This window comes from Atta colombica, unplaced genomic scaffold, assembly GCF_001594045.1.
Source record: "Atta colombica isolate Treedump-2 unplaced genomic scaffold, Acol1.0 scaffold297, whole genome shotgun sequence".
Lineage (NCBI taxonomy): Eukaryota > Metazoa > Arthropoda > Insecta > Hymenoptera > Formicidae > Atta > Atta colombica.
The window spans coordinates 144,757-156,495 of NW_017259400.1; the positions used below are offsets into that span (position 1 = coordinate 144,757).

At 34.6% G+C, this 11,739-nt stretch overlaps 2 protein-coding genes across 2 annotated transcripts in view; both read right to left on the reverse strand.

Annotated features, from left to right (window-relative positions):
* LOC108690162 (tubulin alpha-1 chain-like) overlaps positions 1 to 6,807 on the reverse strand; it is a 12,333-nt gene extending 5,526 nt beyond the window's left edge. The window contains exons 1-3 of the mRNA XM_018197322.1: positions 6,756 to 6,807; positions 6,469 to 6,627; positions 4,557 to 4,815 (exon numbers count right to left, since the gene is read on the reverse strand). Coding sequence (XP_018052811.1) covers positions 4,557 to 4,815; positions 6,469 to 6,627; positions 6,756 to 6,807 — 470 coding nt within the window. The remainder of the gene's footprint in view (positions 1 to 4,556; positions 4,816 to 6,468; positions 6,628 to 6,755) is intronic.
* A 1,911-nt stretch (positions 6,808 to 8,718) lies between these two features.
* LOC108690183 (myotubularin-related protein 9) overlaps positions 8,719 to 11,739 on the reverse strand; it is a 3,496-nt gene continuing 475 nt past the window's right edge. Inside the window, exons 2-7 of the mRNA XM_018197356.1 lie at positions 11,258 to 11,423; positions 10,904 to 11,196; positions 10,598 to 10,701; positions 9,844 to 10,148; positions 9,393 to 9,716; positions 8,719 to 9,269 (exon numbers count right to left, since the gene is read on the reverse strand). Of these exons, the coding sequence (XP_018052845.1) occupies positions 8,866 to 9,269; positions 9,393 to 9,716; positions 9,844 to 10,148; positions 10,598 to 10,701; positions 10,904 to 11,196; positions 11,258 to 11,423 (1,596 nt within the window). The 3' untranslated portion in view covers positions 8,719 to 8,865. The remainder of the gene's footprint in view (positions 9,270 to 9,392; positions 9,717 to 9,843; positions 10,149 to 10,597; positions 10,702 to 10,903; positions 11,197 to 11,257; positions 11,424 to 11,739) is intronic.

Below are 11,739 nucleotides of genomic sequence, written 5' to 3' on the forward strand. Positions count from 1 at the left end.
TTTTTTCTCTTCGCGTTTTTCCTTCTAGCTTGTTTTCGCAACGTGGAGACGCAAAAACAAATTAAAAGGACTCGCGAGTCTGAGATTGTCTGGGACGATTTAAGCTTCTATGTGGACAATTTTAGAGAACATCGCAAATACATCGTGGAGAGCGACGAACTTTGTAGCTATATATTAAACGTATATATGTATTTCCGTCCTAGAATAGCTGCTGTGTCCTTACTGTATCCGTTTTATTTACTACATCCGTTGAATGGCAAATCCTTCTGAAACGGCGAACGGGAATCTATCGAGAAGATTGGGAAACACTCCGCAAAATATAAATAAATGATATAATATATTATGTACACATACAATCTCAGCAAACGAGAATGGATTGAAATGAATTGAAATGGATTCAGATTTTCAGAAATATATTGATTCACGAATGTTAAAATCAATGCTTTTCAATCCTAAATGCATTTTTATTCATTTGTAGGAATTGCATGGAACATATCTCTATGCCTTTCAATCTAAAAATAATGTTAGCTTTTTCTGTGCATTGTGAATATTGTTCAATTCAAAATTTTGAATAGCAAATCCAGTTTTTCAATTCAATTGCATCCAATTAAATCTAATTGAATCCAATTAAATAAAAAAAAAGTATTGGCTATTTAAAATACGCACTCGGATAGAAAAATTTCAATCTATTTTAATCCATTCTCGTTTGCTGGGATGTTACTTTCCTATTCAACAAAATAACTGTCATATACTTGTATTATATTATCTAATATTATTAAATGAGAACTTATTATTATGGCTGCTTTTCTTTTAGGAGACACAATCGACACAAAGTTTTATTCTTCTTGACATTCAATGAATAACAAAGATAGAACGATATATTTATATCGACTGTGTCTCCTAAAAGAAAAGCAGCCATAATATATTGACATAATTAATGTTAATTAAAATTTATGCTGCGCAAGATATATGACATAGATTTTATAAGAAAAAATAGAATTAATAAAATATTTTGTTAAAGTAAAAATATTTTGCAATTCTTTCAGTTAGTATATACTGCATTCTTGTTTATGATAGTAATAATATGTATGACAGAAACTTGTAAAAAGGAAATCTATTATAATATTGCTATTGCAATGCATATACACGTACATTATAGATATGATAAGAATTTAACTCATATATTTTTCATAATGCCTTAATTTAAGAGTGACTTCAATTGAAGTCCGGCGATTATCTTAATTGCGTGATTGACGATTAATTTAATAATAATGTTTCTGTTTTGTTAAATGCTAAAATGACCCAGCAAAAGAGAAAAAATGAAAGATTGAAATAAATTGAAATGGATTCAGATTTTTAGAAATATTGATTCACGAATGTTAAAATGAATTATGCTTTTCAATCCTGAATGCATTTTTATTCATTTATAGAAATTGCATGGAGCATATCTCTATGCCTGTCAATCTAAAAATAATATTAGTTTTTTCTGTGCACATAATTGTAAATATTGTTCAATTCAAAATTTTGAATAGGAAATACAGTTTTTCAATCCAGTTGCATCCAATTGCATCCAATTGAATCTAATTGAATCCAATTGAATCCAATTAAATCCAAAAAAAGTATTCGTTATTTAAAATATGCATTCGGATAGAAAAAAATTTCCAATGCATTTTAATCCATTCTCGTTTATTAGGATTTTAATGTATAGTTTCTTTTTCAAACAATTAAAATGTTTCTTGACGATCTAACTAAGTCTAATGCCCGTTTCCAATGTAGATTAACTTTAATCTCAGTTTAGTTCACTGTTTATCTTTTTCTTTCTAATCCTAAAAATTAGAAAAAGATAAAGAATAAATTAAACTAAGATTAAAATTAATCTTACATTGACGGACCTGGATATAAATCAGCCTAAGCTTGAAACGTTGCTCAAGTGATGTAATTGTCAATTTTTTTTAAATAGAATATATTGGAGTTGTTAAAAAAAGTCTTTTTATCATAACTTGTAAAAAACTTTTTTCTCAATCCGATATTTAAAAGTCACTGTCAACGCCATCTATGTCGAATTTCCGCAAACTATAAGTAAAATTCACGGTTACCTTTAATTAGTAATCCTGATTTGGTTATAAAGTTCCAATCAGTTTCAGCAGATAATGCCACAATACATTTCCACATTGTGTTCCACATTTTTAATTCAACAGTGCATTACTTCTTAACAATTTATCAAATTGCGGTCAAACCGGATTGGTTTCACATCTATTTTTCATGGCATATGTAAGGTAGAGTGTGGTCCAAATGTTGGCATTACAAATGTTTCAAAGTTTTTGAGAACCAATCGGAAGAAAGAATTTTATTAACTAACCAATCAAAAAATGCTTCAAAGTAGTATTTGTAGCGTCAAATGAACTATAGTAAGGATATCGCATAAAGAAAATTATTCAATTATTTTACATGCGACTTTATAAGAGACATGCGATTGGATAATTCTCTTTATGCATACGTTTATGTGGCTATACAAGTTTAGTGTGGATATATCATAAAGCGGAAGCACAAACTCTTACATAATACATAACACGTAATGCATAAGAAACTGAACCAATCAAAGACCTTCATTTTCTTCCTTTCCATAAAATAAAGAACTCTAATTGGTTGAATTTCTTATGCCTTATATGTTATGCATTATGCAAGAGTCTGTGCTCTCCGTTTAAGCAATAAAGAAATCATTGGCTGCTGTTGATGTATTCTTCCAAATCTAAAATGCTGATTGGATGATCTGAAAGAATACATAACAGCGAGTGTTCACTCAACTGTTGAGTCACTGAATACAATCTTTCGCTACTGAATATCAATCATAAAACTTTATCTCTAGGATGGAAAGTGAAAAGAGAAAATTTGAACTTAATGGAAAAATTTTTCACTTTTCATCCTAGGAAAAAAGTTCATGATTGATACTCTGGTCTATAGAGTCTTTACTATGATTGGCCAATTCGCTTACTATTTACGTCCCAGCAAACGGGATTAAAATGGATTGAAATTTTTTTTATCCGAATGCGTATTTTAAATAGCGAATACTTTTTTTGAATTTAATTGGATTCAATTGGATTCAATTAGATTCAACTGGACGCAATTGGATTGAAAACTGCATTTCTATTATTCTACTATTCAAAATTTTGAATTGAACAGTATTCACAATGTGTGTTGTGCACAGAAAAGCTAATATTATTTTTAGATTGAAAGGCATAGAGCAATTCCTATAAATGAATAAAAATACATTCAGGATTGAAAAGCATTCATTTTAACATTCAACGTGAATCAATATATTTCTGAAAATCCATTTCAATTCATTTCAATCCATTCTCGTTTGCTGAGGTCTTATATAATTCAGACTGGACGCAACAAGCATCTAGCTGTTCAGCAACCAGCAAATGATATTTTTTACGTCACTGTAAATATCGCCTCAATGATTGGCTGTTGCTCTGCTGTGAGCTTTGACGCTTGCTGCGTCTAATCTGAACTAGGCATAATCATGATGTAAGAAGTCAAGGGGCGATACTCATAGTCCATTCTTATATTTCAAGATTAAGTAATGCCTTAAGACACTAATACAATTCTCTGATTCATGACTTCTTAAGACTGTACTTAAGACAGTGAATATCCCAGCAAACGAGAATGGATTGAAATGAATTGAAATGGATTCAGATTTTTAGAAATAGTGATTCACGAATGTTAAAATGAATGCTTTTCAATCCTGAATGCATTTTTATTCATTTATAAGAATTGCATGGAGCATATCTCTATGCTTTTCAATCTAAAAATAATATTAGCTTTTTCTGTACATTGTAAATACTGTTCAATTGAAAAGGAATAGGAAATGTAGGTTTCAATTCAATTGCTGATCTAATTGAATTCAATTAAATCCAAAAAAAGTATTCGCTATTTAAAAATATGCATCGGATAGAAAAAAATGTCAATCCGTTTTAATCTCTTCTCATTTGCTAAGATCTGACTATGGTATTCATAGTCTTATTTCAAGCTCATCTTAAGTAATGTCTTAAGACATTAATGCAGCCTTCTGATTGGTTCGTGACTTCTTAAGATCGTACTTAAGACGGTCTTGAATATAAGATCTGACTATGAATACCGGCCTATGAATAATCACCCCAAGTGTATCAGTTCCGAAAATGTGTAGTAGGAGAGTGAATTTGAGGCCAAAATTTGATTGATTGTTTCCAGTATTGCTATCGCCGTTATACGCAATAGCACATACACCTTGTATTCTTACATCATGAGCATAACTGCCTCTGGGATACTCCCTAGGGTGCGTTTCAAAACTTAACTCTAAACCTGTTCTTTTTAATTAAACTTGCACGGCTCATCTTTTCTCTTTTTCTCTCTAACTTCTTCTCTGGAGAGAAAAGGAAAAAAGATAAACTACGCAAGAACTTTAGCTAAAACAGACCTTCTATCAATCTGAGTATCATTTTATCCTTGTTGTTCATCAAATGTTGAACAAAGATACAAGATATTCGAAATTGACAGAATTGATTGTTAGAACGCACCCTTGGATGCTCGGACTTTCGAGATATAAATCACTATGGAAACGACAATTGCGAGCTTCACCTCGTTCCTTCCCCTTCGCTTTCCACGACCTAGCATTATTTCTCTCCTTCTCTTTTGCTTGCTCTTCTTCCTTTCTATTCTCAACCGTCCTTAGAGCGTCCGTAACTCTCAACAGTGGTGCTCCGATTTTTCCCGTCAAAATAAAGACTTCATAAATTGCGACTTCGCATTTGCATCTCTCAAATATCAGATTGTTTTCTACAAGCAGAAGATTTATATTTGAAATGCATATATATTAAAAAATATTTTCTATTTAATAATTTAACTCGAGAAATTAATAAACAATTAATTTAAATTTGGAATCGATGAGCGTGCAATTTTTTTCCCGATCATGAATGTTTTTATCGTTGATTATGATTCTTGCGAGAAAATTCTTCTTGAATATAAAGCAAATAGAATAATATTTGTTCGAGAAAATTGATTATATATGAGTTATTTCAAAACCGTCATGCGATGCCGTTTCTAAATACATTCTTCGTTATGATTATTATTTAGGTGTTACTCTTTTCTTTATCATGAGTTTTCATGATATCTAACAATCCTCCAATATCTCGAACGGTTTTACAACCAGATTTTAGACGCCTAATATTCTCGTGTTTACCACGGAGAAGTTTGCGGTAAGAAAATAACACGTTCGAGATCAAAAGAGCATCAAAGAGTGCATCCTAAAAAAAAAAAGAAGAACGCACGAAAAATACGTGTCCCTCGGATGTACATTTGTGTTAACAGGAAATAAACGAAGCGCAGAAAACAAGTTGAAAGGAAGGAACATTATTTCGCGTCTTCAACATTAAAAATTCAACTAAAAAAAATTAAAACGGAGTACTATCATCTGAATTTCAATCTGAAGAAAGGATGAAACTGTTATTTTGATGCGATTTGATGAAATGACGCCGCTTGAAGATGAACCACCGCTACGGTACGGCTAGCTTTTCTCTCAAGATACTGTGGGAGAAAGATAAAAGAAAGATGAAGTTCAAGGTCACGCACACGCTTGCTGTTGCGCAACACAATCGGTGTTCTGAGAGTTCACTGACAATGCGTGATATCGCAAATATCCAAAGTACAATAACATATACGTTGTACAAGAATTGCCACAAAGGGTCTTAGAGCGAACAAAAGACGTCAGACTATTTTCGAATTCCATTGTCTTTTCTAGAGAGAATTCTGGAAACTCCACAATTCTGGACTTTTCTGAAACACAAATTCTCTTTATCAAAACAAAGTCCACTTTTTTAAAACTAAATTTCAAATATTATAAAGTAATTAACGTTTTTTTCTCTTTTATTTTTAAATTGTAGGAAAAGATAGAAAAAAATAAATTCTTTCTCAAAGAAACGTGTGATCTTGTATCTTTATCAATTACAATGTTTGTATCAACTTTAAAAAAATTTCTTATTCCTTCAATGTTAAACATTTCAGACTTTTGTTACAAATTAAATCAAAATAACAAACATGATATTTCTAATGATTTTCAAGTGCATATAAAACCAACGTATAATGAAAATTCTTTGGATTAAAATTATTTATTTATTTCATAAAAAGAGGACATTCTTAATCATCTTAGTTTCTTGATTTTCAAGCAGTGGTGCTTAATTTTTCAAAATCAAAATTCGAAATACGACCGTAGATAGAAATCCGGTGCTTTATTGCAGCGGCCGTAATATGACATCTACATAGGGACGCCACTTTTTTTTGCGAGCTGATAAAAGAAGAATCCAGTATTCATCTCGCTGATTCGCGGAAGCGAGCGAACGCGATTTACTCAAGAACACGGCATCGCCTTCCGGTATATATATATATGTCTCCTCTCTAACAGCAAGAGAGAGAAAGAGAGAAATATTTTACTACCGCTCTCAGGCTGCTGTCCAGAAACGTCTCTTCGCTTCGTTCTCCGCTCTTCCCTTCGAAAATCGCATCTTTCTTTGTTGTGATTCTCCCGGACGCCTTGGGAAAAAGCGTCCCTTCTCTTGCCCCTCCTTAAGGGCCTCATGGACGGTAACTGCCTGCCTGCGAGAGTAAGAGATAGAAAGGAAAGGAAAGATAATCGAGAGCACGGAACGAAGAGAGACTGGCGATGAAGCAAACGGGGGTGAGGGAAGAAGAGAGAGAGAATGGCGGAATACGGACGGACTTACGGGGCCCCTTCTCCAAGAATGCCCCTACTACGAGTGAGGCCGCTAATGCCATTCCCGTCGGACGCATCACTCTGCTTTCCGGCTCCGTCGACGACGTTTGGTGTCTCTTTCAACGGACGAGGACGAGGAAATTTCCGCGAGGATCGGTTCCCGAGAAGAGAGCATCTTCCGCACGAAGAAGAAAATTGAGCAACGTGGGATCGTCCGATACGCCCGTCCAGCGGCCCTGGATGGGTTTGAATTCAGTCCACGTTTCACGATTATATGCGTGACTAGATCCACACTCATCCAAGGATACTGGACCTGTGCTGAGGCGAGGAGAGCGCGCGCGCGCGCGTGGACCAACACACCTGTTCTTCTCTTCTCCCGAGGCTTCTGGGAAAAATGATATCGCGAGGTAAATGAAGGATAGAAAGAGAGAGAAAGAAACAGAGAAAGGCTTCGCAGTGGCATCATGAGGTAACGGTCGCAGGTGTGAGGTTGCGATTTCTCACGGATCCTCTTCCATCGCGCAGATTCGAAACCGGTATAATAATCTGTCCGCGCGCGATCGCCGCCAAGACACGATGCCTAATGGCGTCATGAACGCGTCGAAAATCGGAAGACGTCTTAGTCCTCGGGATACTCCGACGAATACATACACGCGCATCCTAAAGCGCGAAGACCCTTTTATTGAGTTCTGGATCTCTCACGCGATAGAAGTCATCCTCGCTTCAAAACGATCTTCCCCATCCGTTCGTGATGAACAGAAAATCGCGAGGGTAAAGCATTGGAAACGCAAACTCGACGGAAATTATACTGGTTTCTCTCGCTCTTGAAACTTCTCGCCCTCGTCTGCCACTCGAAGTCCGCGCGAATTCTCTGTTAGAATAGAAAGCTTAAAGGTGCGATCCTGCCTTCAAGGAGCATTAACAGAGAAAGCAAAATGACTCGTTTTAGATTACTTATTGTTAGATTAAAATCGCAATGTCGGTTGTATTTATTTGTTTTAATTTAATTTAAAGTTCCGTGCATTCCAGTCGCCTCTCGACACCGACCTGTCCTTTGTCTATCCCAAAGCTTTGCAACTTAACGCGTCGTACAGACGCTCTTCTCTTCTATTCTTGTCCCGCGATTATATTAAGATGCGTCCACGTGTGTTATATTCGATCGCGAAACGCGAACGCTGACGAAACTCGATGCATTCCTGAGTGGCGGAGCCAATGGCCGTGGGATTCGCTTTCAGTTTCTTTGTGTGTGAACACCTGCCGCGCTTTCCCCTCCAGTCTTCTCCCTCTTTTACCACGGCAGCGGCAACAATCCTGCCCTTAACTTCCCCCCCTTCTTCCCTTCTCTCGTTCACCGCCCTCCCGCCATCCTTCCCGAATAACGGTAAAAACTCGTCCGTACCCCCGAACAAGCGAGATTTCCTTCTCTCTGTATGCTCCAATGAAAAATTTCGAAGTCCTACCCTCGCAATTACGCCCTTTAATAATATGTTTACAATACACATTCCATTTTCATTTGTTTATATTACTTTACCTTTGGTTAAATAAAGTATAATATTATACATATATTATATGTATAATATTATACACACACACACACACACACACACATATATATATATATATATATTTGATAGAATTTTTTATATAATATATATGTATATATTATGTAATATCGTTAACTTTTTCATGGTACCATATGTTTGTCATAAAATAAAAAATATCACAATTTATCTCATCTTGTTTAAATTGTTTAAATACTTAGTACTTGACACCTTTCGGTAATGCGAGTTTTATATAGGCGAAAATCGCGTGACTTCTATGATTGAAATAACGTGAGAGAAATATTTTTTATGATACAATATCCAAATCTATATTGACAACACGATAATATTAACACGATAATACGCAGATTATTCTTAAGCTAATAAACACCTTTTTCTTCATTCTGATAAGAAATCGAAAGAATTGCGTCAATAATTTATTACGAAGGCTTTAGCTTTCGTGGCAGGTTTATCGTGAAGACGTTGATCCTTGCGGATTAACAGTTAAAGGCATATTGACAAGATCGTTGAACAGCAGTATGAATTTCTTCAGGTTTTCTTCGGTCTCTACAATCTGTATCAAGTACTCTGAGACTCTAGGCTCAATTGCGCTATACGGGGATGATCCTCTTGATTATCCGTATCTCCCCGTGACATATCTGAATCCGATCGAATCTCTTCCAATGCTTGCTTGATCTGCGCCTGTAGCTGTCCGGCTACTTTGCGCACCGCTGTGTGATTCTGCTTGATCTGCTTCACATAGGAGAGCATGCCATCCCACGGGGCTGTACTCGTATGCGCGAGATACAGTTCTCTCCATAGTTGAATACTGATAGGTGCAACGCTGGGCCAAATCACTCCTGGATTAGGCTCGTACAATGGATTTATCCACTGTTCCAAAACGTCCGGTTGATTCATGTACGACCATAAACTATAAGTCCGTTCAGATAATCGTAATTTTATTCTTTCCGCTTCAGAATCACCTGAATACATGAAAAATACATATTACGATGAATAAGTAGCAATAATGAAGAAATGAAAATCTTAACAAATGTATAAATGATATAGGATTAATAAAAAAATAAATTAATATTTCACATACATACCTAAAAATGTACCATAGTTCGAAGAATAGGCATGCTTGTACAATTTTACAAGTAAATCCACGGTGTACTCGAAGCTAAATTGAAATTGATGATGCAGTTGATATAGGCAATCGAGGAAAAGCAAAAAAGTTGGCGCGTGTGTCGGATTTTGCGAGCTTGAAGGCTGATAGGCTCCACAACGGGTCCGACTGAAAAATTGATGGCCGGCTTGTAGCCACTCACGCTCTATGAGTGCTTGAAGTCCTCGTACTGTTCGACAATCAGGATTTAGGATTGCCTGAGCCAAACTGGTTACCACTAATGTAGAGTCCCTGCCTGTGCTGCCTATAAATCAAAATTACATTATTAATATTACACGATTAATATTCTGAAGGAAAGAGTAGATGAACGCAACTTTCGCAACATTATTTATTAAATATTATTATTAATTATTAATATTTGATATACACACCGTGCACTAGCACTGCCGCAGCTTCTTGATGCAGGCATTGCGCGGTTACACAAGCAGCATTTAAAGCACTCTGTACAGCGGTTAACCATCCGCTATTATCCAATTTCGACAGCCACTGCGAAGTGGAACTGTTAACATCGTTGCAAGTTTCTATTAATTTGTAGAAACTATCGGCTAATTCGTGTGGTCGAGGAACTGGTTTATGTACTTTTCGCCATTGCGGGTAAGCCGCGTCCATTTCTGTGCCTCCACCTCTGGCTCTGGCACTCTGTGCCTGATTAACCGATCTTGTGTCCACTATGTATCTATAAATAAAATTCAATGACTGTAAACCCTGATGAAAATTTGTCTTAGAATTTCTATATAATTTTATAACTTTTTCACATTTTTTTATACGAATTGGAACACTTTTTAAAAAATCTATATATTTTTTTCTCAAAATTTTTCATAATTAAAATATCGTAAGATTTCTAAGATTTTTTATAAATATAATTTCTGATGAAATATTATAAAATCTAAAATATTTAAAAATATTTTTTTTTAATGTTTAAAATTTTGGAATGTTAAAATTATGGAATGAAAAATCTCAGAATATTTCAGAATTCACTTATATGAAAAATTCTGAAAGAAGATATAAACTTTCCAAATATTTCTGAATATTTCCGAATATTTCCAATTCATATAAAAATTATAAGAAAAATTTTCACCAGGGAATACAAAAAATGAATATTTACGATTTAAGATCAATATTTACCCTCGTCTTCCGGGACCTAGAACTGCATTTAATAGTTTTTCATCTTCTTTGCATCTCTTACCGGTAGCACCGCATAACGGTTGACTGCTTCTCAACAATATACTCTGCAATAAAAAAGAAAAGTTGAGTGGATGTTACTTTATAATTTAAAGTAATAAATCTATTTTTTATTTTTACACAGACTGCAAAACTTTCTTTCTCACTTTCGTCATATACAATATATGTATATTTCACTTAAAGTTTCGAAAATATACACTATTAGTTCACACAGCTATACAAATACAGATCTAATAATATATTACTTACCCCTCCTTCGTGTCTGTAACATAAAACTGGGAATCTTCCACCATCTCTAAAGCCAGCTGAAGCTATTACAACTTTGTCGTCTACTTGACGCGGTACTATAACTGCCGACGGATACGATATACAAACTTTGTAGTCTCTGTTCAGATAACTAATACGCCACTCATCTCCGTGAGCTGCCAACAACCTAGACCATTCGGAGACAGGTGCAAACGCTGTCCATCCATCTTCTATTTGTACCATGATGTTGTTAGTTGTTTGTGGTCGATAGAAGAATGGATATTGTAGAGTTTGGTCTGCAGAGTAAGAGGTAATTATATCTCACTGAGCAATATTGCAAGTTATATAATAAATTACCAAGTGATATCAGCTTCTCTATAGATAGTATGGCGTTGATTAAATCGTTAGTAGAACCAATATCTAACTGAAGAATTTGAAAATCCTTGCACTTCAATATTATGCTACCACCCGAGCTTTGAGCATTCAGTTTCTTCTCCACGACATCGATATTTCTGTTCATCAACTGGTGAAAAGAAAAAAAATTTAATGAAGGAATTTAATGATGGAAAATTTAATGATGGAAACTGATTTAAGGAGAAGAATATACTTGAAAATGGTCAAAACTTCAATTTTTTAAATATGTTTTTAAAAAATAGATAGTGCTTTCTTTCAAAGTCAAAAGACTGAGAAAATGATGTTTTTTGTTACTGTATTGAAGTACATTAAAATTTCCTTGCTTTTGCTAAATTTTCAATTATATTAAAAATTTAGCAAAAGTAAGAAAGATTTAATATATATATTTTTATATAAAGTTTTATATCTAAAATATACATATCTTT